General features: G+C 43.5%; 1 protein-coding gene across 2 annotated transcripts in view; it reads left to right on the top strand.

Annotated features, from left to right (window-relative positions):
• SLC7A7 (solute carrier family 7 member 7) overlaps positions 1–24781 on the top strand; it is a 188460-nt gene that overhangs the window by 140079 nt on the left and 23600 nt on the right. For both annotated transcript variants that reach the window (XM_086923651.1, XM_086923650.1), the window contains exons 3-7: positions 8372–8497; positions 9843–9987; positions 21303–21426; positions 21534–21637; positions 22074–22170. In XM_086923651.1, coding sequence (XP_086779777.1) covers positions 8372–8497; positions 9843–9987; positions 21303–21426; positions 21534–21637; positions 22074–22170 — 596 coding nt within the window. The remainder of the gene's footprint in view (positions 1–8371; positions 8498–9842; positions 9988–21302; positions 21427–21533; positions 21638–22073; positions 22171–24781) is intronic.

Genomic DNA, 24781 nt, shown 5'->3' with positions numbered 1-24781 from the left:
ATATTTTGTTGTAGATTCGTTACCTGAATCTTCCCTGAGGATTTTGAATGTTGAACTCTTGCTCTTTGAAAACTTTACCATACCCCTGAGGAAGGGTCACGAGAGACCCGAAATGCATTGGGTTATTTTGAGAGTGTTTCTTCTTTTTTGAAAACTGCTATTTATTTACATATATGCACAATATTTTCATAGATGTATTTATGAACTATATTGAACATATGATATAATGTTGCATTTCTACTGGTCCTTGTGTCTGTGGAATGCAATGGCAAGTGTCAGAGATGGGGCCATTCTACTAGCCCAGGATGCTGGATACAACTACTTGTAAAACTAGGCCAGAGTGGCGCATACATTACTTCACTTGCTAATGGCTAATAGCCAATGTCTTAACGGTATTCATGTTATACGGTTAGAAAGTTAGACCTGTTAAAATAAACAAGTGAAAACCAGAATGCCTATATATAAGCCCTTTTCTTGGGGTCTCGTCTCAGTCACTGGTCAGCATTATAGGTGGTACTGGTGTATCAGGCCGACGATATTGGTGCACTTTCGTATCAGATAGCCAAGTTACTCCCTTTATGCACTTGACTCGCTCAGTGGCCAGGACAAAGAACATAGGGCCTCATTTATGAAAAGTGACGCATCGCTGCGTGAAAACAGCGATGCGTCACTTTTCACTGCGCACTCCTTACGACATTCTTGATGCCTCATATTTAATGTATGACACATCATGTCGCAAGGAGTTACAGATACGTCAGTATTTCTGACGTATCTGTAAGCGCAAAAGTGACGCATTGCTGGAGTGTGTCACAAAAGTGACGCAACTCCAGCAATGCGTCCTTTCACATGGGGAAAGCCCCATGTGAAAGGGCTTGCGTCAGTCTTACGCCTGCTGTGAGGCAGGCGCAAAAATTTTGACGCAACAGCGTCCTAAAAGTGACGCAGTGAAATCTCATAGATTTCACTGCGTTACTATTACGAGGCTTTTTGCTGGGGAACGCCCCCTCTGCATACATTATACCTGACGCAGGTATAATGTGGCGCAGGGGTTTAAAAAGTGATGCATCTACCTAGATGCGTCACTTTTTAAATATGGCGCAACGAGGCGCATTTTTTACACGGCTGGTGCGTCACAAAAAGTGACGCACCGGCGGCGCAAAACTGACGCAAGGCCTTCATAAATAAGGCCCATAAGGTTAATTACATAAGATGCAATATGAGTCATGAGCAGGGGATGGGTTAGCTAGGCCACTTCACCTCTGCCATATCTACATCGATCTGAATAGGATTGGCATTGTAAATGTCTTATGTCAGTGGCTCCGAGCCTTCTGACTTCTGTGTGCCCCCCCCCCCCCCCCCCCCGTATTCATTACTGGAACCCTGGGACTCCCACTAAATCATTTTTGGAATCCTAGAACCTCCACTGAGTTATTTTTGAAAGCCAGTAGCATAGCGCTAGCATTTTTTATGAATTAAACCACAAAACAATTCACAAAAAATATGTAAATGAACATTCATTAAAAAATACACAAATCATAAAATATTCTATTTAATTCACAAACAAATATAAATTAATCAAACTGTTAATTTTATTGGAAAGGTTGGAGCACTTGCACTCATCCCATGAATCAATCAGAGTATACCTTTTAGCCTCCAATTTCAAATTTCTTCCAGTTTACAGAATGCTTTAAAATTTTACATGTTGCTTCTTTTTTTATATGCTTTAATAATCTGTTAATGTTATTTCATTTCCTAAGTAGTCTTGGACCCCCTGGGTAGACTTGGCAGATCCCTAGGGGTCCTAGGAACACAGGTTAAGAACCACGGTCTTAAGTCATACAGGCAGGGATTGCCGATTCAGTTCAAGGACGAGCTAGGTGTTTTTACTGGGCAGTAGGTGTTTTGGAAGCACTAGTGCTCTGACGTTTCTCCTTAAGGAGTCCATGAAGGGGTTTCCCCGTATTTCTGGTGAAAGAGAGTTCCAAATTGTAGGAGCATTTCTGGAAAAAGAGTCTGCATAAGATCCTTTCTTTTTTAATCTGGGCAGGTCTAACATCAGTGAGTCTGAGCTGCATATTGGTTGCTAACCAGCCGGTCTGGTAGGTTTTCAAGACAGGCACTTAGAAGAAACAAAGTGCAGTGTTTTGTGGGTAATGCACACACTTTTGAAGATCTATTGTGCTTCGATTGGAAGCCATTTTAGGGTGGTGAGTGTGGGGGTAACGTTATCAAACAGTCTTGTTCCCGAGACGAGTGTGGCTTTCTTGGGAGCCAGGTGAGTTTTTGGGGTGCCTGTAAGCATAGAATTTCCATAGTTGATTCTGGCTATGACACTATATATATATTTTTTTGTATAATATTTTTATTAATTTTGCCTCATACAACATACAACATATAACATATAACCGTCAGCGTTTTGTCAATACAGGGGTAGCAGCCAGACTGGCTTAGTTACTGGTAATACAGTTTACACAACAACAACAAAAAGAATATGCTTGTCTGTCCCTGTTTTACTTCTTACAACATATAACATATAATCATCAGCGGTTTGTGCTAGGGGGATCGGCCAGACTGGCAGAGTTACAGGTATTACAGTTTGCACAAAATCTATGCTTGGCTGGCCCCATATCCATCTGTCCCATATGAAAGGGGGGGGGGAGAAAGGGGTCAAGATGGGGAGATAGCTGGGGAGAAAGAGGGGGGCATAGCAGCAGATTACTAACTCCTCGGTGTTGGAAGTCGCATTTGTGAATGAAGAGTGTGACCTTTGCGAGAAGTCTTGGGTTATTCATACCGCTCCTGGCCGTTGAGTTGACGTGGTCTGTCATGTGCAGGCTCTTGTCCATTACTGTTCCCAGATGCGTAGTTTAGTCTACGGTTTGTGGGGTGCCACAGAGGGTGTCGAGATGGATAAGCCAGTCTTGGGTTGCTGCGGCATCGTTGCACACTGCAGAGATTAGTTGGAGTTCCGTGTTCTCTGGGTGAGCTTCAAGTGGTTGAGAGGTAGTCAGCTTTTAGAGTTTCCTTTACGTGTACAACATCAATGAGAGAGGAGTTTTTTACTTGGAGTTGAGTGTGTCATCTGCTTAAAGGTGGTATGCTAGTTTGGCTTGTTGCAGGATCAAATTCAGGGGCTCCATATAGAGATTCAAGAGAGTGGGGGATATGATGTAGCCCTGTGGACCCCCTTGGTTGGTGGGGGCTTGGTTTCAGCGGGATTCTTTTAGTTCGATTAGTTGTCAGTAATTGTTAGGGAATGAGGAACACCATTTCAGGACTGTACCTCTGATACAATGAGTAGGCATGGGTCCCCTTTGTCCAGCATCCTAAAAATACTATAGGTGACTTGAGGATGGCTGTTTCTCTACTGAATGCAAAAATAACAGTTGATGAACAGAATGCAGAACAATGTCATACATTCACCCCAGTACAGAGATCTGGGCCTAAATCCATCGTTTTTTTGCACTCCACACCACCCCAGTTCAGACATGGCCATATGCAAATCAGCCTTGACCCTGTGCCTCATGGGAACAGTCCAGCCCGAACTGCCAAGCCATGTCTTTCCTGAACCGGAATCAAGCATCCTAGGACCGGTTTCTGGCTTTCAGCTGTCTTCTGCCAGGATAGCTTGACTCCAGTGGTCTGGAGAGCATGAGACTCACGTCTGAGCATACCCATCCCACTCGGGGTGACAAAGGCAAAAACAACAGTTGATGGACAGAATGCAGAACAATGTCATACTTTCACCCCAATACAGAGATCTGGGCCTAAATCCATCGTTTTTGTGCACTCCACACCTCCCCAGTACAGACATGGCCATATGCACATCAGCATTGACCCTGTGCCTCATGGGAACAGTCCAACCCGAACTGCCAAGACATGTCTTTCCTGGACCGGAATGAAGCATCCTAGGACCGGTTTCTGGCTATCAGCCGTCTTCAGCCAGGATAGCTTGACTCCAGTGGTGTGGAGAGCATGGGACTCACGTCTGAGCATACCCATCCCACTCGGGGTGACAAATGCAAAAATAACAGTTGATGGACAGAATGCAGAACAATGTCATACATTCACTCCAGAACAGAGATCTGGGCCTAAATCCATCGTTTTTTGCAATCCACACCACCCCAGTTCAGACATGGCCATATGCAAATCAGCCTTGACCCTGTGCCTCATGGGAACAGTCCAACCCGAACTGCCAAGACATGTCTTTCCTGGACCGGAATCAAGCATCCTAGGACCGGTTTCTGGCTATCAGCCGTCTTCAGCCAGGATAGCTTGACTCCAGTGGTGTGGAGAGCATGGGACTCACGTCTGAGCATACCCATCCCACTGACAAATGCAAAAATAACAGTTGATGGACAGAATGCAGAACAATGTCATTCAATCCTGAGGCACAGGGTCAAGTCTGATATGTTCTGCATTCTGTCCATCAATTGTTGTTTTTGCATTTGTTTCTCTACTGAAGCCTGCCTGAAACATGACTGGAACGTGTCAATTAGGCTGTATTCCTCGATATGCTAAAATGAGTGGTCGTGCTTTTTCCTGTCTGGCCCCCAAACACTGGAACGACATCCCCAACCAAATTCGTGCCTGCCCTAATCTGCCTCAATTAAAAAAAATGCTCAAAAAATGCTCAAGACCTGGTTATTCTAAGTTGTCACTATACATGAGGTCTTCTTTCAAAGGTGCCGAGAGATCCGCCTGGGGATGATTCGTGCGCGGTATAAATGAGTTTAAAGTAAAAGTAAAGACATATTCATTGTGTTGTGACATAAATATTAATAGGTAGGTAAATACAACACTTCCATGTAAGATACAAAGAAAAACCAAAAGATAAATAAATCCTTATACGGCAGAGCTACAGCCCTGACTATTATAGCTCTTCAGTGCCAAGCATTAGATTCTCTCCACATTACTATGGGGCTTGTTCCTGCCAACATTGGGAATTTAATAAAAAAGGTTTTAAATGCAGGAAAAGCATACAAATGAGAAGACTCTGGACCCATCTTCTTTTTTTTTGGTACTTCTCTCCTAACTGGTGGGAAAAAAGGTGTTGCTCCTAAAAAGTCTGGGAGTAGAATAAAAGGTGACACCCCAGAGAATGTAAAATCTAAAAACCTACCTCTCAAAACAGCTAGGATCTCACCCATCAACATCTCTGTGCTCCTGGTGGTGACATCCTGAAGAATGGTCACTGGTGTCTGTTTGGAGGCACTCTCTGCTATCAAGAACGAGAATAATCACTGCTGACTACTGCTCACTGCTGTCTTCAGGAAAATGTTCAGCTAGAGAATGGTCATCCCAATATACCTACCCTCCTTTTTGTTCTGCTACATACCCAAACATTAAAAGCAGTGCTTAATTTGTAAAAAAAATAAGTGGCAGGGCTCTAGTAAGGAGGCCACTTCCTCTTGCGCTGCCCATTACTACTGACAGTTGTGCAGTTACAGTAAAAAACACAAGGAGTTGATATACGGAGCGCCAAAACTTTTCGGACACTCACCCCCAGTCACAGATCTGTATTGAATCTATCATCGTTCTTTAGCTCACTTCGCCACCTCAGTTCAGATTCAGCAATATGCAAATCAGTCTTGACCCTGTGCCTCATGGGAATAGTCCAGCCCGAACTTCCAAGCCAGGTCTCCCCTGAACTGGAAACAAGCATCGTGGGACCGGTTTCGATGTGATACCCCTCATCAGCCAGGCTAGCTTGAATCCAGTGGCAAAATGAGCAAGGGACCCACGTCTGGGCATACCCTCTCAACTTAGGGCAAACAAAGAAAACACAAGGAAATGATGGACAGAGTGACAAAACCTTTCAGACTCTCACTTCCCCAGTCACAGAACTTGGTTGAATCCATCATCGTTCTTTAGCTCACTTCGCCACCTCAGTTCAGGCACAGCTATATGCAAACCAGTCGAGCCTGGGCCTCATGGGAACAGTCCAGCCCGAACTGCCAAGCCATGTCTACCCTGAATCGGAAACAAGCATCCTGGGACCAGTTTCAGGGTAAAACCCCTCATCAGCCAGGCTAGCTTGAATCCAGTGGCAAAGCAAGCAAGGGACCCACATCTGGGCATACCCTGCTAACTTAGGGCAAACAAAGCAAGCACAAGGAGATGATGGACGTTTTCAGGGTATGCCCAGACGTGGGACCCTTGCTCACTTTGCCACTGGACTCAAGCTAGCTTGGCTGATGAGGGGTGTTACTCCAAAACCGGTCACAGGATGCTTGTTTCCGGTCCAGGGAAGACATGGCTTGGCAGATCGGGCTGGGCTGTTCCTGTGAGGCACAGGGCCAAGACTGATTTGCATATAGCTGTGTCTGAACTGGAGTGGCAAAGTGAGCTAAAGAATGATGATGGATTCAACCCAGATCTGTGACTTGGGGTGAAAGTCTAAAAAGTTTCAGCACTGCGGCTATCATCTCCTTGTGTTTGCTTTTGTTTGCCCTAAGTTGGCAGGGTATGCCCCGACGTGGGTCTCTTGCTCACTTTGCCACTGGATTCAACCAAGACTGGCTGACGAGGGGTGTTACCCTGAAACCGGTCCCAGGATGCTTGTCTCCGGTCCAGGGAAGAAATGGCTTGGCAGATCGGGCTGGACTGATCCCATAGGGCACAGGGCCAAGACTGATTTGCATATAGCTGTGCCTGAACTGGGGTGGCGAATTGAGCTAAAGAGCGATGATGGATTCAACCCAGATCTGAGACTGGGGGTGAGTGGGTGAAAAGTTTCAGCACTCCGTCCATCATCTCCTTGTGTTTGCAGTTACAGTAAGAAAAAAACTAATAACAGTCCCCCTCCTACAACTGTGACAATTCTATCAATTCCAGGCTCCCAAAACTAAAATAATGGCTTTGGCAGCAGGTATTAGTCATTCATAGTGTTTATTTTATTTAAAACAATTGTTGTGCTCGCATCTAAATGAAACAAACAGCGCCACCATGTGACAGAATGTCATAAGTGCCGGTGCTGACAAATACATGCCGGTGCTGAGCACCGGAAACCACAGGCTCAAATGAAGCACCCATTAAGAGGTACGACAGCCACTTTTGAGCTGGTCTGACCACATACCAAGGGGCAGATTTACAAGCCCCTTGCAACACTTTTGTGCTGCTGTTGCGTTACTTTTTGTGATGCATCGGTGGCGTAAACAAAGCACCACATTGCAGGCAATTTACAATGTGATGCTTCTAGTGGGATGAGTCATATTGTAAAGCCCTACGTCATATTATACCTGTGTCAGGTATAATGTATGCAGGGTGGGTGTTCCCCTGCAAAAAGCAATGTAAAACTGACACAGTGAAATTTACATTTCACTGCATCACTCTACGCCTTCACTGCGTCAAAATCCTTACGCCTGCTCAGACCAGGCAAAAGGAATGATGCAGGGCTTTTTAAATGGGACTTACAAATCTGTTGTGGCGCATTCCTGGAGTTGCGTCACTTTCGTGAGCTACACCAGCAATGCTTCACTTTTGCGCCAACAGATGCATCACAATTTCTGATGCATCTGTCAAATCTTGCCCCAATGTGATCCGTAATGTAAATACGACGCATCCATGGTGGTGAAAGGGTTTTGGATGGAGGCACAGGGAAACTGACGCATTTATGCATATGCGTCAGATTCTTGTTAATCTGCCCCTATATACATGTACCCTTGTGGCCCTAGTAAATTCAGATAATATGGAGTGATTTTTAAAATTATCTATTACCGTTGAAACTAACTACTCTACAGCATCTGGACAGGTATACTTTGAAGCTACAGATATGCTTTGAAAAGGTCTACTAAACCGTTCTAGTCCTCAGAGGACTCGAACATAGTCTAGCGTTACTAGTTTTAGCTATTTATCACATCACCGATTTCTGACTCTCTCCATGTGACTCGCTCACCTACCAGCACGATAAATTGCTCAGATAGGTTGCACGTGCGTAGCAACAAATACACAAAATTGAACTGTGACTATGAAGAATAATTGTGAACACCTTAGAGGGACATGCAGAACTAAGCGTTGCTGCCAGATAATTAAAATCTCAAATTGCCCTGTATATCCCACAATTCCTCAATCATCACACTATTAAGCGTTGCGTCCCTTAACATGATAACCCCACCTCATGGAAACACTTCCTTCATAGGCCCATAACAAAGACAACACCCCTGCAACCACACACCCTACTTGGCATGGATTGCTACCTGTGTGGGTAGAAAGTGATATATAAATGCTGCAATACAATACATAAAACCATAAATCCCATCAAATGATGAACCCTGCTTGTAATGTAGAAGAGTTTTCGGTGATATGCTTTCAGGTTGGCAAGAGTAAGAACCAGCTCCTGCTTTTAACGCACTCCTTTCTCTCCCTCCAGGTCTGCTCACCTTCGTGAACTGCGCCTACGTGAAATGGGGAACAAGAGTGCAAGATATGTTTACCTACGCAAAGGTGCTGGCACTAATCGCTGTCATCATTGCAGGCATTGTGAAAATCTGCCAGGGTGAGTGTGCACGTCGCAGCTGACTGAGTTAGGAAACATCACAACCAAACCAAATAGTCAACCAAAATGCACTGGAGGAGTCTGTCCTGGGTCCACACAACTAAGAAAGATGATTGTCTTGAGAGTCAACATGATTGAACTGGGTTAGTGTTAACACAATTAAGCTGGATGAGCATGTATGGGAACAATACATTGAGCTGGATGAGTGAGTAGGTGAGACTCAACATGATGGATCTGGATGAGTAGTCCGGAGTCAACATAACTGAGCTGCATGAGTGAATGTGCTGGGCGAGTGCGCCAAGAGCCAACACAGACAAGCTGGTTGAGTGAATTAGATATTAGAACATTGGAATGTTGGTAGCTCCATTGAAAACAATGGAGTGCTCTGGGCTTATAATGGCTGGTATAAGCCTGGAGCTCTAACATTCCAATGTTTCTTTGTTTACAGCTCTGGCTGTGAACAAAGGCTTCAGGGAACCTGAGGTGATTCCAATCCCCTTACGCTCCCAAAAGTCTTTGTTTTTTTTGTTAGAACATTCTGTCCTCTAGTGACAGAATGTTCTAATAGCCTTATAGCCCTTCGTAGATGGGCTATACCGCTATTAAAGTCCCTCTCCCTTGTTAAAGGCCCTCGCCTTCGGCTTGGGGCCTTTAACGCTGGAGAGGGCCTTAATTAGCCAGTATAGCCCTCTACGGCGGGCTATAAGGCTATAGTAACACACTGAGCTTGAAAGGTGAGGAGCAGTGCCTAATTTTGTAATTAAATAAATACATATAAAATAAGTACAGGATCCTGCATCTGGCTTTAATGAATACAGGGCTATCTAACAAGGCTGCATTCTCTTGATTCCCCGGGCCTCTTTTCTTTGCCACTGTTTATGCTTCATGCCCCTTTATCCGACTCTTGCAATACTTTTTCATCACTGTGTTCTCCTATTGTCACTGGTTTTCTAACTTTCTTGCCCTTCTCCTTTCTCCTTTTTTGTTTTTCTCTCTCTGGGTCAAAATCTGATGATGAAAATGACTGTTGGTCCCCAAACCCCACCTGTGACCACAGCACAAATTAAGCACTAGTGAGGAGTCAACTCAACTGAGATGAAGGAGGGAATCACGAACCAAGATCACAAACTTGGATGACTGTAGAGTTGACACAACAGAGCAGAATGAGAGTCCATAATGAATGCATCTCTGGTAAATGAGTCAGATAGGGTGTCTTGTGCCCGAGTTGTAAGAGCGAGGAGATGAGGATAGTTCTGTCCAAGATGAATGAGTATGGACTGGAGTTCCAAATGCTCTTATCCAAGATGGATGAATACGTTGACTGACTTGTCTTCACCTCTTCCAGGAAAAACTGAGCACTTTGAGAACTCCTTTGAAGGCTCTTCTTACAATCCAGGTGACATCGCCTTAGCACTCTACTCTGCCCTCTTCTCGTACTCCGGATGGGACACCCTCAACTTCGTCACAGAGGAGATCAAGAACCCCGAGAGGTAAGAGAGCCCTAGGAGAGGGAGCGGGATATTAGATTGCTCCAATACAGCGAGGGATGAGTGCTGGTATAAAAATGTTACAGAGGGCTGTACCAACATACAGAGAGGTTGAAGTGCACAAGAGCCTGGAGATAAGATTGCTCCATCTTACAGAGGGTTAGTAGTGCACCAACAAAGGTAAACGCACTGAGATAAACGTGTGCCTTAAGAGACGAGTGTTCAGGTAAGGGGGTACCAATTACAGTAAGAGTGCACTGATGTACATAGAGGTAAGCATGTAGTGATGTGTAGAGGGGTTAATACAGACCTGTTTGCAGAAGGGTAAGAGTGCACTATTGTACGGAATTAAAACGCATTAGTCTAAATTGCAAAAAGGAACTGCAAGCTAGTCCCAAAGTATCGTCTGCTAGAGCTTCATCGCAACTCAGCAATATAGATAATCTAGAGTAGAAAAGAGAACCTACTGCCTGGTGTTTTTCATAGTGGACTCGACAATTGTTGAGTCAAGTGGATGAGCTTTATGATGATATTTGACATGAGCATGTGCCCCAGATGTATAGGGGGTTGTCTGCTGCCTCCTCATACCAGTCTGTGGTATCCCTGCCCATATGTGGCATCTGATTTTAGACACAGAGAGACAAGCCTTTTACCTGTATCTCCTCGAGAGGGGGCAACCTACAAATCCTTCCTGGGGAAATCTTGAGACATTGGATGTATTCTTGTTCATTTTATGAAATCAAGTCTCTAATCAGCAGAGCGTCAACACCAGACTCATCACTCAAACTCCAACTGAATGAGTAGCTCTTCTTTAAATCATCCAATGTCCATCCTAGAAATCCTCCTCTCTCAGGGAATCTCACTTGATATGTATTAGACCAGTCCCAAATGGAGACCCTATGATATGCTGGCCAAGGTCTCATGTTTCAACCCTAGAACTACATTTCTGAGGTAAAACACGACCCTTCCTCTTGTGGTCACTGGTTCCCTATTGCAACGCGTCTCTTGGGTTCCTCTCATGGAATCAAACGCTTGGGTTGGTGCAGCAACGGTAATAAGACTGTGAGGATTAGTTGAATGGCTGTGTAAGAGGTAAGTGGTCCCTAAGAGGGAAGTGTAACACTGGACTTCCATGGCAACAATAAGATAAAGAACTCTTCTGCTAGTTAGTTATAGTTATGCAATAGTTACATTTATCTTAGTAATGTCATTCTTAAATTTAAAAAATGGTACAGAGGAGTATAGTAATCCACATTTGTAAAGCGCACAATCACCCGTAAGGGTCTCTAGGCGCTGGGGGCCGTCGGGAGGATTAAGCAAGCTATTGCCACATGGTGCTGGGCTAATCTGCCGCCAGTGCCAGGGATCGAACCGTGATCCCCAGATTCCGGAGTCAGTCGACCTAGCCGCGGCGCCACACCTCTTCCACTAAAGTCATATCACTTAGAAAGATCAAAGGGGCTCCTACATGGTGATGGCCCAGTGTAAGTGACATGAAGTGATTAAGTGCACTTCTGTTATATACAGGTATATATACATGCGACTGATTGAGACAATATGTTGACAGATACAGCACTCATGATGTGAGTGTCGACAACCTCAAATTTTAAAATCAGTTCACATATGTTCATGTTGATAAGAACAGCACTCATGGTGTGATGTCGACAACCACAATCACATTTTAAAATCAGTCCACATATGTTAATGTTGACGTTTTGACCCCTTTGCGCAATTGCTTTGAATAGGGTCATCATCGGGACAAAAAAAGAGAACAGGAGACACCAGAGGGTTGGGGCAAAAAGAGACACACAACCGAAGATGTGTCAATCAATATTTCGTAGGATTGCCTCAAAAAACTGTTGACAGAAACAGGAGACTGCGCCACCAATGTCTTGTGCAATAGACTGAAACTGACAATATACTGCCACTTGGGTCCTGATTAAAAAGCAACTAAATTTGATAGTGCCTTGCAAGTCAGTGGGTGTCCAAAAACCCCAAAGTTTCAGTGAACTAACACCTGCATCTAATGTAGGCTCCATCCTGGAATTTGGACCTGTTAATGTCTTACGTACACTGATTGTAACCATTTCCTTCCTGCAGGCTGCATCTGTGGGTCTCTTTGCCCCAACCCTGTGGTGTCTCCTGTTCTCTCTTTTTGCCCTGATGATGACCATGTTCTAAGTAATTGTGTGAAGGGGTCAAAATGTCAACATTAACATATGTGGACTGACTAAATTTTTTTGATTGTGGTTGTCGACACTCACATCATGAGTGACACTCTTGTCCACATCTTGACCCGATCAGTCACTTGTACATATATATATCTCTCATGTGATCAAGGGCAGACCCTGCCCGAAACGCGTCATGCCAAAATCTAAGCTGCAAAATGGTTAAATAAAACGCTGCTGTGACACTCTGCAATTCGTGTGGTGGTCCGTACTTTCTGTGGGTTCAACCTGGAAACAGAATTCGATCCATATATATATCTCTATATATCTCTATATAGCACTTCATCACTTCTTGTTACTTCCACTGGGCCGTCACCCCGTAGGAGCACCATTGGTCATTCTAAGTAATATGAATACTGAGTCTTACTCCTCTGTACCGTTTTTGCAATATAAGAACAGCATTACTAAAATAAATCCACCTATCGCATAACTGTAAATAACTCACAGAGGAGTTCTTTATTTCACTTTTGCTGTGGAAGTCCAGGATTACATTTCCCCCAAAGGGACCACTTGTTGTGATAATAATTGTCCGGCCCAGGTCCCTGGTTTCTGGTTTGCCCCCTTTCTTCTAACATCAAGTGTTAGAGGTAAGGCAAAAATCCACGTGGCCAGCTCGATCACGTCACTGCGTGATCCAGGTTAGGCAGTGCTTGGAAGTTTCTGATGCAATGCGAGTTATGCATTTTCTACCGCCAGGGAGGTTTACTTTTGTGGAACGGGCTGTTGACTAACACTATAACTTTGTGCTAGACACCCACGAGTTCCATGCTTTCACCTGCATCCCTCTTGGATTGGGTTTTATCTGACAGGGCTGTCTGATTCACAAGTCAAGATCATCTTAACTTGTTATAGAGAAGAGCGAGAGAGGCCTGCCTGTTTTCCTTTTCTCTGAAGAAGGGGCACAATAAGCTAAATCACCCTTTTAGGCTAAAGAAAGCTATCCAGGTGTGCCCCACATTTAGGAGGGTTCATAGCAGTAGATAGAAATTGGTTTGTTAGGGTTCAGATGCAGCTTCTCCCAGATCACCACAAAACTCTAGAGGTTTGGGACAAGAACCGAGAAAAATATTAATGACTCAAGGGTGTGTGCGTATATATGTCTGTGTGTGTGTGTGTGTGTCTATCTGTCTGTCTGTCTGTCTGTCTGTCTGTCTGTCTGTCTGTCTGTCTATCTATCTATCTATCTATCTATATATTTATCTATCTATCTATCTATCTACACATGTAAATATATGTGTTTATGGGTGCATATATGTATAATATTAAAGTCACTAAATAAGTGATTCCTTTTAGAAGAAAACAGCAATCTTCTTTAAACTTCACGATACGATAACCATTTTTAATTGTCTCTAAAATCTCTGAAGTGCTTGTTTGCAGGGACACTCTCAAATAACAAATATGTTCTGCTATGTTTGTGTTGCATTCATTATAATTATAAAATTATTATTATTCATTATGTTTACATATATATGAGGTTTCTGATGGACTCAAACAGTTGTTTACATTGTTTTTAAAAACAGGTTGTTCCTAATATAAGCACTGCATTGAGAATGAAGTTACCTAGATATGCTTTGAAATCCTTTGAGGCTTATTTACAAGGCCCTTGCACCGCCGGTACGTCACATTTTCCTATATTAAAAGTGATGCACCGGCGGCGCAAGACGCTTGTAAATAAGCCCTCTTGTTTTTGGACCTTTAAAAAAACCTTAACATTCATATTTTCCTGCAAAGCATATATGTGTCACCAATAGTTTCCAATCATTTAACCACCTTTGCCAACATTTAGGATTGCTTATCAGCTAATGGACCTGTTACTTCTTTTGAAAAGCTTTCATAACGTTGAACCGTGTGTGAATTTTTAAAAGAACCAATATCAATAATTTCTTGCACTTTATTATCATTCAGTGCCCTTCCCATTCCCAGTTTGAGACATGAGAACAATTCTCCTTAGGTATCCAAGGTATTAATAACCCATTTACATTAGTGAAACCTGCCTATGTTATTTGCTGAACCTTATCATTCAAAAATATTAAATATTCTAGAAAGTAACATGCTAGTATGAATGATTCCGATCCTTAAATCTGCCAACTTTCCGTTCCACATACTGGTATTACTGGTATGGGTATAGTCCAATTGGAAAACATTTTTCAATATATGCATGTAGAAATCCAAATGAATGTTTCACTGTGTGCCTACTAACAGACACGTAAACGCGTTGTAGTATTTTGATTATAAAATACCTTTTAGTATTATTCTTATATTTCAATGAGTACTTGAAATATGGAAATCTTTGTTCAAACTTGGCTTCAGTCCGATCGTCAGGATTAGGCACTGGTCCCATTGTTGATACTTCTGTGTTATTCTTGTTGCTTTAGATATATGTAGAAACCAGTCAGCATTCTTGGATGTTGCAGAACAGCTGCTTTATAATATTCAACAGTAAGATGAGGGCCATCATTGCACAATGACGCCTATGTTTGTAATTTAATTAGAAGGTTTTTCCACTTCCACTCACAAGTAGGAGGCAAGAGTGCATCTAACTCAAGGCAAAAAGTCAATGGAATGTAGACAGTTCCTCCAGGACCTAAAGTCTGAAGGTCTTTTTCTTTCCAGTAGACACAATGTTCCAAGGGGGAGGGGGGGCTTTCGTTTCTTATTGTGGTATTCTTCTAGTGATTCTATGTATTTCTCTTTGATTGCTTGGCTTTGTGATTATCATAGCTAGATTCTCTATTTCTGAAATGTATTCTTTGTGCAGCATTGGTATAATACAATACACTATTATGAACCTGTTTGCAAATGAAATCGACGTTAAAGGAAGCCAGATGTAAGTCCAAGGCAGTTTTGTTTATTCTCTTATACTATTCTTAAATCTTCATTTACTTTACAAAGGATGTGTTTTAGTTAATCTGTTTCCTTAACCTGACAGAATTCCCATACTCAAATCCTTGAAATGAATATTTCACATTCTGATAGTTCTGTACTTATGTTGTGAGAACTACTACCACTGAAACAGTTTTTCAATTAGTCCATGTTCTGTTTGCAAAAGGTATGTTGTTGGAAACGTCACATTATAGTTAATAAATTCAGTGCCTACCATTTGTTGACCTGTGATTTGAAGCTGGAGTCTAACTCAGACTGCCCCATGTTTGCTGCTAACCCTGCAACAGAGTAAGACCTGATTGATCAAGCGGATCCTCCCACCCTGGAACTTCCTATACATACATCTTAATTCTGAAAATCATCTCATAAGGACAGTGGATTGACAATACATGCCTCAGATTATTATTTATTGCTTTCTGTGGACTTGCAGTCCAGTCATATTTTAATGTACTCTTAGCTCTCTCTTCGTCTCTGTTTTTACTGGTCTTAAAGGGGTGCGAGAATTGGAGACTTACCCTCATCTTATCAAGTGCCTCAGATAATGCTTCAGATATAAAAGCTGGCCCTCGGCCAGAATAAAATGTTGAACCCCACCTATTGATACTAAGCCTAACAAGTCCTTTTCGACTTGGGGAGCTGTTCCTTGGCTTGGCCATACCCTCTTGAATCGAGTGCATAAGTCTACCACTACTACTTTAACGATTGTATTGGATTGATATGATTGAGGTACACGATTTGGAAAGGGTGAACAGCTTTCTCCTATGGAACTGGTGGGGATCTAATATTGTAGAACGTTTTATTTTCTAACACATTTCATAGTGCAATATGTATTGTTTAGTTTGTTTTGGCCACGAGTAATGTTCCCGTAGGGTGCATAATGTTGCAAACACCCCAGCATGCACAAAGCATATTCCTTCATTAGCAGCTTTGACTAAATTTAACATGGCAGATTCACTCGGGATATTACATTGCCTTGTTTTAAGTATATTTACATTAGGGAGCCTATGGCATTCCAGGAAGTAGTTGTACCTCTCTGGAAAGCATGGAGATGGGGCTTTGTGTCGCGAGATTATTGGACTGTTGAATGTAGATCAGGTAGATTTTGGTTTTCGACTATATCATTAAAACGTCTTCACAAACCTGCACTTTTGCTGTAGGTTGATCTGTGACAAAGATTTCCTTTGGAGCGATTTCCTACACTCTGATGTGCCAGCATGTGCTGGTATTCCACCAATACAAGCTGTTGTCGAATAGCAACTATCCAAGCTGAAAGCTGTTTAGGTTTTATCGTCTCTCCCATTGAGACTACTTAATAATTAATATCCTAATGTTTAAAATCAACATTGCATCCCAGAACATAAAAAAGATGAGTTAGATATTATTAACATACGCTACTACTGTTACTGATTCCCAATTACCATGTTTTGTTGATAATAGTCTTGCAACCTTTAAGGCTTTGGTTGAGTTTATCTGTAATTGGTCAGAAGAAATTCACAAATCACTGGACAAGTTAATATAGATGCTCTCCTTGCTTTCTTTTTAATGCTGCTTCAAAAAAATCAGAAAGAGGCTGACTAACCTGATAGGGTGAGTTTTAGAACAGATATCTTGCTCTGCCAGTGTCCAATTTCTAGACTGCCCTTTGCCCACACTGTAACATTGAAAGTGTACTCCCAATCTGATTGAAAGGAGCAACTGCCCCTCAACCTAGAGTAATATTCTCGAGCAGGGGCACTTTTTACCTGCACCCATGTGTGGAGACTGCCTATATTCCATCTCCTGTTAAATCTCCATTCAGTCTCCATAACAGGGGTCCTTCATCTGGCCTGAACATGCATGAAAGAGGCATTGTGTAGGAGAATGTGTTTGGGAATATATAATTGAGGAATGAGCCGGTGGGTTCAGTTGTCCACTGGACACCACGTGTATCACTCAACATAGCGCTCGCCTCTGCATTGGACTGGTGTTGTCCACCATAAATATGTCAGCCTGCATGTACACTGTCCTTGTCCTCTCCCAAAAGTATTTTTAATTGTTGAGTGGGAGAGGCCATCAGCCCGTTCCTGTTTCCAAAATGTTGGTTCTCCTAGCCTGGCTGATGCTCACTCATTGCCGGCATCTTGTGTTGTGGCCACCTCACTTGCCAACAGAAGCAGATCAAGCTGTTAGTTCCAATGTGGACATGGTGCAGGAATCCCACAAAATCTGTCCAGCAACAACTCAAGGTTTTTCAATAGTTTTAGAGAAGACCTCAAACCTTTGAATGTGGCAAACCCTCTGGTTCTGGCAGCGATTTAAACCACCAGAGGGGTACAGGGGACCCCCTCAACCACCACTTTTTTCACCATTGCTAATACGTCTGTACAGTTGTGGAAGAGAGAAGAAGACTGCAGCACAGACCTAAGATTTCCAATTGATTATTAGCGTCCCTCCTCTGTGCTTATATATGAGAAAGCCTGAGAAGTTGCCCTACAGATGCCAATTGGGAAGAGAAGGGAAAGAAGACCTACCTGTTTGACGAGGGCCGGATTATGGCCTGTCGGGAGGTGGAACACGAGTCTTAGAAAGACCATCCGACTGGAAAGACCTTTGTGAACACAGCTTAAATGACTGAGACTGCACAGAAGACACAAGGTTGTTGCTACCCATCTTTCCAGAGAGGTATGAAGGACATCTGGGCCAAGCAGCTCCTCCATCACCTTCACAGATCAAGAATGGTGAGCCTACATTGTCCCCGACTCATACTATGAAGCCCCTACTATATTTACTACAGCTCCAGAGGGACCAGCATTTTTTTCATTTCATTTCATTTGCATTTATATAGCGCGTAAGTCACCCGAAGGTCTCAGAGTGCTTGGCAGACAGGCACAATCTACTACCATAAGCAGGAGTAGTTTGCCCTGATTCTGAACCTGTTTGAATCATTGTGCAAACCATTATGGCTACAGACATATCATTGGAGGTAATCATGGTTCAACTCAACAGGATTATGACCAGCACCAATAGCTAATGTTGTCACATTATCCTTCAGAGGTTGCCCCTATTTGTTGGTTTTGAAAATACATATAGTGGGAGTTGACCACCTATGAGCTAAAGGGAATAGTCGGGATCCTAAATGGTAAGGCTGCACCAGTAAACAGGACAATGAGTCAGAATACATCAATTTGACAGAGGTACAAAGAGCAGAAAGAGTACTCCAACGCACATCCTGCATCACTTCATCCTGAAGGTAACAACAATCAAGTTCTGCACACACCGGTCATCTCCTCCTGAGTAGGTTAACAGAATTCTCGTCTCACTGTCCTGTTGGTGATTCTATTTGCTCCACTTGGAGTCGTTCTAGTCACAGTAATGAAATGTTCTGGGACACCAAAGAATGACCAGATTGGCAGGAGTAAAATCATGTAGATGGTTCCCTCTGCTTCCTCAAATCAGCAGGCTTCCTCTATAAAGCCATAAAACGTAACACACTGAGATACATAAAATTCAAACCAAATATCATGGAAGACGACAATGCTCCAAAGCAAAAATACACCAAGGTGCATATTTACAAGTCCTTATCACCACCACAGCATCACTTTTCCCAACATTATGGTGGCGATAGGGGCTTCAACTTATTCGCAAGGCAGCATCAAGCCATTTAATGTGGCTTAACGTGCCTTGTGAATAAGGCACCTTTTTACGCTATTCTTAGCGTTAAAGGGGCGGGCAATTGGTGTTGTGGTTGGCATTCCACTGCAACACCCATTGCTTTTGATGTTGCCACATATTTACATTTGCATAAATATGGGACAGCGCTAAATTAAGACTGGGGAAAACCTGATTTTATCCTGGCGCAACGAGGAGAAATGGTTAATTTCTCCTTGTTTTTTTGCTGTTTCCATGTGTGCTGCTTTGTGCAGCACACAAAAAAATTGCAAAACACCATATTAGATTGTTTAAATGCAGGAAGGTTACCCTTCCTGCACATAAACAATCATTCTCCTCAACACAGGCACTCTTACACAGCTGCTAAACGCGTTGGCGTTAAGCAGCTGAATTAGCGCCAGTGCAGGGGGATATCCAAGGATGCACTGTGTTCTTGTAAATACAGTGCAATCCTGCATTTCAGAAGTGGCAGAATGTGGTGTTAAGCCAAGGAGGCTGACGCCGCGCTCCGCCACTTTCTTGTAAATATGCCCCAAAGTGTCCAATTGAAATTTTGTCATACAGGGTATTCTGTTGCAAGCCAACCACTAGATCCACCCTTTTCTTCAAATGCGCAGACCTTAAGTATTCCATCCACGGAGCCCCCAGTAGGGCCGTTGACAGAATTCTTCCGCCAGCGGCCCAATGATGACCTGCCTGGACAGTCCGATGTTGAGATTGCTGGCTAGCCCTTCGAAAAGGATTTAAACAGAACGCCTGCTAGTAGCCTTCTCTGTGTTTCATCTTATGAGAGTAAGGTGGGGAGGGGATTGTGTGTGAGAGACAGGATAGAGAGAGAGACAATGGAGGGGAATGGATGAGAGAGTACTAAAGGATAGAGATGAGAGAGACATTGTTATAAAGAGGTGAGAGGGAAAGACAGGTAGTGTGAGGAACTTGAAGAACTGTAGCTAGTCATAATGCTGCAGGTGTAGTAACACCCTGGTCCAGAGGTGTGAGGGGCCCATTGCACCTCAGTTATGGATGTATTTATTGTAAACCTGGGGTGCAGGAGGCCTCTTTTTCTTCCTTGCACTAGGGACCCATGGCACCCTTGCTACATCTTTGTATCTACCTGGCAGTACTGGTTCTCCCTGGGGGATTTCCCGGATGCAATGAGGCAGCGGTCATCAGGTCCTGTTTAACATTGTGTGAGAAATTGATATTTAGGGAGAAGGCGGGTGGAATTGTAAACAATGGGTGGGAAAGAATGTGAAAACTGTGCCCAGCAGTGTTGGACTGACAGCTAAAAGTCCTGGGAAATGTTTTCACACTAGCCCTGTAGTGTACCAAGTGAATGGAGCGAGTGAGTCTTACCATCTGCAGGTGGAATGTGGTGGCGGGGATATATGACGAACACTGGTTGTTTTCCCTTGGGGCTGTTACCCTGGGTAGCTTATGATCTTTCTATTCATCCATTTCCTGTATCCCATGAGGCCAGTCCAGCTCTGGTGCCAGTGCCCCATGTAGAAGATCTCTCTCGAGTGGCATTAGAGGAGAGCTCACAAAGAGCTAACACCCTTTCATTGGGGCTTGGTGTTGCTAGAGAAAAGATAACACCTGTCCTGTTCTTTTTACCTTGTCAAGGTAATTGAGCTGCGAGTGAATGGGATAGCTTCCTAGATATTACTAGACTACAAAGCAGCTAAAGAGTGAAGCGATGAAACTGGACAAAGTCTCTGTGAGAGGTAGGAAATAATCCTCCCTGGATCACCAATGTATATAGATTCAATTTATTATCCAGATTCTAAACCACATCCATGCTACAGCAATTCCTCCTCTGTGCTGCAGATCCATGATTTCAATTGTTCATGATGAGCTGAGCTCACTCAGGCAAAAGTTATTATGTTAGTCCTGAAGATGATCCCAATAATTATTTGGAGATAGGGATCGAAACGTCACGTCGACTGTTTAAACAATACTGCACTTGTGAATTGTGTAACTGTTGTTGTCGTAGTTGTTGGTTTGAGCTTACACAAGATTGCATTGTATTGTAAGCCACCTCTCTCTACTCTGTTTGCCCGTTATATATATTTTTTTCCCTGTACTGTCTTCTTGTCACTTGGTACAGGCTTGTGCCCAGTTGTTTGATTCTTTTCGTGTCTTACGTTATTTGTCAACCTCTATTTAATCCTTGTAATAAACATTCCTCTGTCCGGCCGGATATTGGACCAAAAAAAGCAACATAGTCCTTATTTAAGCCTATGTTTATTACTTCTAATTCTATTCAAAAAGTTTAGGACCCTTGTTCTTTCCAAACTTACAGCTAAATGCAGCAATGCTGCTAGTTATAATAACATAATTATATTTCATTTTATGTAAATGCTTGTGAAGAATTCATATTATTGTGAGATATATATGTTTTTGTAGGCTTTGATGCCGAAATACACTTGAGGTGAACTGAAGAAAAATCAAATAGACATACTAGTCAGTTTGCCCTACCCCACCTTATTTTTTATAATAACTGCTTGACTTGGAGTTTGACAGGTGCATGTTTAACCCTTTCATGTTTTATTGCAGGAACCTGCCATTGGCCATCGGGATCTCCATGCCAATTGTGACCATCATCTACATCCTTACCAACGTCGCATACTACACCGTGCTGGACATGAGATCCATTTTGGCCAGTGATGCAGTGGCAGTGGTAGGTGTCCTTCCTGAAGGGGTTCCGCAAGAGTTCCATGGGTGGAAAGAGCAGGCGGTGGTATTTAATAATGTCATCGTTGTGACACATGTCTGTTTTTGCTCTAGACCTTTGCAGATCAAATTTTCGGAGTCTTCAATTGGACGATCCCTCTGGCTGTAGCTTTGTCTTGTTTTGGTGGCCTCAATGCATCCATTTTGGCAGCATCAAGGTACAGTGTGCACTACTAAATCAAATTTTATTATCCAGGATTAATTCTGACCTGCAGAACTCCTATCAATAAGTATAGAGTGCATATTGTTTTGAAGGATCAGTGACGAGTGGGTCAATAGTGTCTAGAAAGGCGTTACCTAGGCCCGAGTGACTGGAGGTTCTTTTTTAGGTATTTAGTGGATGAGGGAGTTAGCTTAATGCACTACAATAGTCTAGGTGGGAGTTAGTGCTTGGTACAGTGTTGTGGGGGGCAATTGTGTCGACATGGCTTTCAGTTGCCATTAATACCAGTAGAGTTTTATGTGGGCAGTAGTTTCCCACAGTGCTTTTTGTTGCCATGTGCCAGATATCTTGACGGTAGTATAACCTCAGAAGGAGTTATAAGCTCAGTGAATCCAAGTAACACTTATTTACAGTTCTCGTGTGTTTTTCAGACTCTTCTTCGTGGGCTCTCGTGAGGGTCACCTCCCTGATGCCATCTGTATGATCCATGTGAAGCGCTTCACTCCAGTTCCAGCTTTGCTCTTCAATGTAAGTGCTTGGATTCCCCACACACACTTGCTGGTGCCTGACCAACCCTGCAGAATACTAACCTTGACCACAGAGGTTTATCCACAGAGTCTTTCTTTTGAGGGCATTACCTCCCTCACTCCGAAGTGCACCGACCACCTTGCCTACCATGCGCTACCATACACTGCCAACAACCTGCAGTACGCTAACCACCACACCACACACCGCATTGCAGGATCTTGTACCCAAATGACGCATACTGAAAGGAATAAATCATAACGACCTGCAGTCTGACATAGTCTCAGATCTGTATCCGCTTGCAGGGCATTATTATGACCCGCCCACACGGACTGTGGTGATTGCCACCCACCCAGAATTACAGGGTATTTACCACACCAGTTTCACCCTGCCACGCTCCCTTCGAAGACTCAGAATATCAATCAATCATTCATTTGTTAATTCATTTGTAAAGCACACTACTCACCAATGGGATCTCATGGCGCTAGGGGGTGGGGGGTGAGGTGCTGGTACTGTTCAAACACCCAGGTCTTGAGAAGTATCCTGAAGGTCAGCAGGTCCTTGGTCTGTGGCAGGTGTATGGGGAGCAGGCCCGGTTCTAGTGGGTGGGCCGGGTGGGTCAGGCCCACCCAAACATGAACCTTGCCCCCCCCCCCCTCCCCCCGTCGTGTGTCAGACCATTTAAGTGCTAATGAGGCTTTGTTGGTTTTTTCACCCCTTCTTACAGCCCCTGCATATTGCTGGAAGAATCAACCTTCACTCTGAAATTGTTGGTAGCCGCCCCCACCCCCTCGAAATGTGTCTCTTGTGGTGCCCCTGGTGGGGAGGGGGGATTATTTGCCATGTTATGTCCTTAGATAGCCAGGATCAATTCCTATCTGCCACTTAAAAATCCGAAACTCTCCAGTGACAGGAAGTCGTGCATGTGCAATGCCCGGTCCCCCAACAATTTATGTCAGGTTTTGCTGAAGAGAGGTATTCTACCATTTTAGATTTAATGCCAAATGGGCACATTCAGCACTCATCCAAGCAAACTGGATGAAACAGAGATTCCTCTGCTGTTTAAAATGCGGGAGGCAGTTATTTACCCACATTCGGTGAGGAAACTTTCCTCAAGGTGGGAAGTGGCATATTTTCAGAAGATGCTTAAGATCTTCTCGAGGATTTTCTTTAAATTAAGAACAGTGGTTTGTGCCCGCTCTGCTGTAGCAAATGCTCAGCTCTGAATGACGTTTAAACAGACTTGCTTTATTTAATTACAGCCAATCACTCCGTGAAAAGTGAATGTGTTCTTTCTACTTGTGTAATGCAAAGCACTCCAATAATATGGCAACATTAAACGTGAGAAGTGTCAGACAGCGCCTTATAAATCGGATCACTCAAGATTCCAGGCACCTGTCCTTTGGATTGAGTCGCACCAGCAGCGCTACGTGTAGATGCCACAATTGAGAGCTCTGGAGGGGAGACTGAGGGCACTGCACTTTTCTCACAGTGCCTGCAGTCAGTCAAAAACGTGTTCAGAACACATGGCCATCCATCCATGGCCTCTCGCAGAGAGCACAAAGTGGTCACATACTCCTGTTGTAATTGTGATTCTGTTGCAATGGGTGTGATGTGACCCTTTTGATGGGGTTACACAGTCTTCAAAATAATAAGGCTAAAGTAGAGTAAACGAAGATGCAGTGATAGCTTGCTCCTTAAGTCATCCCTAACTTTACACCTTAGCACTTTCAAATGTCACTAGCCGCCACTGGCTGCGACATTAAGAAGGCCAACAGAAACTGGCCACTGAAATGTAAAACGTTCCTCTGAACATTATTTTTTTTCTTCTAGGAGTTGCGTTATTGGGCCCAGGCTCTTTCTCACAGGACCCCCGCCAATCACGTATCTCGTTTTAGAAAGGTGGGCTCGTGCAAGTAGACTGCAAGTGCCCGCCCACTCGTGCAAGTAGAATAGGGACATGGCAAAGGGGACAAATCCTTTCTTTGAAACGTATGCAAGACAACAGTAAAAATGTCCAGATAAATCTGGTGATTAATTATCCTGCTAGAGAGCAATCCTTTGTCTGTTGGTAGTTTTGAAATGCAGATAAACTGTAGTTTATGTGGACAGCTCCGTGGGTTACTGCCTTGGTTACAGAGATCCTTTTGTTACTTGCAGTTCAGAAGTTACATTCCTAACATGACAGTGACCTATGAACTGTCATCAAAGAGCTGCATACAAACCTGAAAGGTATAATTAGAACTTCTTTTTTGTGTAGTTAATATTTCCCAAGTCTTTAATTATTCTAATGTTGCTATAAAGAGTTTGTTAGGGCAGATACACATTTTAATCAGTAAACCCCCCCCTTCCCATCACCATTACTGGGGTATGCTTTAAATCCTGTGTTTGTTATCCTCCAGACCAAAACTCAATTAAAACATGCCCACCAGTATGGATGACATGTGATCCCTACTCCTGGTAATCCTTATTGGCTTTTGCGACATTCCCTATAGACTGATTTACATAATTGTATGATCAGCCGCGGCCCGTGGAGGGAGTTGTGGTGGGGCAGGCAGGCGGGGCGGGGGAGGGGCAGGGTGGGGGTGATAAATACAGGAATATGGATGATTGC

The sequence above is a fragment of the Lissotriton vulgaris genome, chromosome 5 (assembly GCF_964263255.1).
Source record: "Lissotriton vulgaris chromosome 5, aLisVul1.2, whole genome shotgun sequence".
Classification (NCBI taxonomy): domain Eukaryota; kingdom Metazoa; phylum Chordata; class Amphibia; order Caudata; family Salamandridae; genus Lissotriton; species Lissotriton vulgaris.
The sequence above is the reverse complement of the archived record's forward strand: the minus strand, read 5'-3'. Positions and strand labels throughout refer to the sequence as shown.